The sequence below is a fragment of the Triticum aestivum genome, chromosome 2A (assembly GCF_018294505.1).
Source record: "Triticum aestivum cultivar Chinese Spring chromosome 2A, IWGSC CS RefSeq v2.1, whole genome shotgun sequence".
Lineage (NCBI taxonomy): Eukaryota > Viridiplantae > Streptophyta > Magnoliopsida > Poales > Poaceae > Triticum > Triticum aestivum.
In genome coordinates, this window is record NC_057797.1 from 729,927,507 (window position 1) to 729,929,119 (window position 1,613).

At 55.9% G+C, this 1,613-nt stretch overlaps 1 protein-coding gene across 1 annotated transcript; it reads left to right on the top strand.

Annotated features, from left to right (window-relative positions):
• Positions 1-313: 313 nt before the first annotated feature.
• Positions 314-1,164, top strand: LOC123186262 (auxin-responsive protein SAUR19). Its single transcript, XM_044598047.1, has one exon. It carries the CDS (start codon positions 374-376, stop codon positions 824-826), a length of 453 nt encoding a protein of 150 aa, XP_044453982.1. The 5' UTR covers positions 314-373; the 3' UTR covers positions 827-1,164.
• The last annotated feature ends 449 nt before the right edge of the window (positions 1,165-1,613 follow it).

A 1,613-nucleotide genomic window follows, 5' to 3' on the forward strand; every position in this document is an offset into this window, starting at 1 on the left:
TAACAGAAAACACAAAGTAACCTGTATCATGTGAACTTGTGAAACACAGAGCTGTAGACATCGATCACACTCGACTCGTCTCACTTTCACCGGAAATGATACTACAAACCGCTTTACTGCACTGCTAGTGCTACGCTACTGCTAGGTCTCACGTGCAAGACACACGACACACGTCCAAGTCAGCACGGGTTCACGGTGCGATGCCGGTGCCATTTCTGCGATTTCCGCCAACTCCAGTGGCCGACTCCGAGCCCCGCCGCTATATATTCTCCACCCCGTCCCGCTCTCCAAATACTCCATCCAATACTCAAGCTGCAGAACAAAGCAAACCCAGATCGTCTTCAGACTTCAGTCCGGTCAGTCAAGCTCAAGCATGTGCAAGGTCATCAACACGGTCCGGTCGCTCGCCTGGCTGCGCCGCATCGTGCGGCGGTGGCGCTCCCGAGCGGCGGCCTCGGTGCGGCCCAACAAGGATGTGCTCGAGCTAGACGCCGCGGTGCCGGCGGGGCACGTGGCGGTGCGCGTGGAGGGCCGCGGCGACGGACAGTCGTCGTCGAGGCGGTTCGTTGTGCCGGTGGCGCAGCTGAGCCACCCGGCGTTCTGGGAGCTGCTCCAGCAGGCGGAGGAGGAGTACGGTTTCCCGTCGGCCTCCGGCCCCCTCGCGCTCCCCTGCGACGAGGACCACCTCCGTGACGTCCTCCGCCGCGTCTCGTCCTCCGAAACCGAGGAGCGCGGCTCCTTCCGCCGCCGCGGTGTCGTGGCGGCGCCGCACGATGACTCGCGGCCGCTGCTGCAGGGGGTGGCCGTGAAGAAGCTCGCCTCGTGATCGATCCTTTTCGAGCAACCCGGAAGGAGCAGCCAGCAGTAGTACAACTACGCGCGCGCCCATGCCGCGGCGCCGTGCCATACCCCATCCATGGCGCGACAGTTACACTGACAAAGTCCCCCGATGCTACTGGATTATCCATCAGTCGAGCTGCCATTTTACAAAATGTACATATTTTCTTCTCCTAGAAATTAATTGGATATATTTCTGTCCTATTTTTTTGCAACCTGTTGCCTGTACCCTGTACCTGCACACAACCAGCTAAAAAAAACACCACAACACGCACGCACACTCACTCATACGGACACCGTGGCTGAGGAGGAGAGGAAGGGGACGGAGAGGAAAGTAGTTGGTTGTTTTTTTTGTGAAATGAGAAAAGTACTTGGTTTGTTAGGTTTAAGTCGTATACTTGGTACTCTGATATGTTCATAGATAACCTGTTCAAAGGACACGTCTTGTCTTGCCCGAAAGAACTAGTTGTTGGTGGGAGATTTACGCTGCAGTTGTTGCTTCATTGTCATTTTGGTACCCTGATTTGTGTGGCTGAGACATGGAGACGGCACGTGGCTGCGGGTAACCGTGACCTTATTCTGCAATGTACGTATCTTTGAAGAGGTGGTGCGTGCTGCAGTCCTTGGCTTGATGGCAGCAGATCATGGAAACAGCGAAGGAGTGACGACTCGTGGTGCATTGTCTCGACACCATCGGGCATGCCCAGATTTACCATTGAAGTACACCTGCGTCGGAGGGTATCGCTGGATTATGAGATTCTGGCAGCACTATCATC

Bases quoted from the DNA above. Each gene is read 5' to 3' on its own strand.
- LOC123186262 (XM_044598047.1), top strand. From the start codon at position 374: ATGTGCAAGGTCATCAACACGGTCCGGTCGCTCGCCTGGCTGCGCCGC.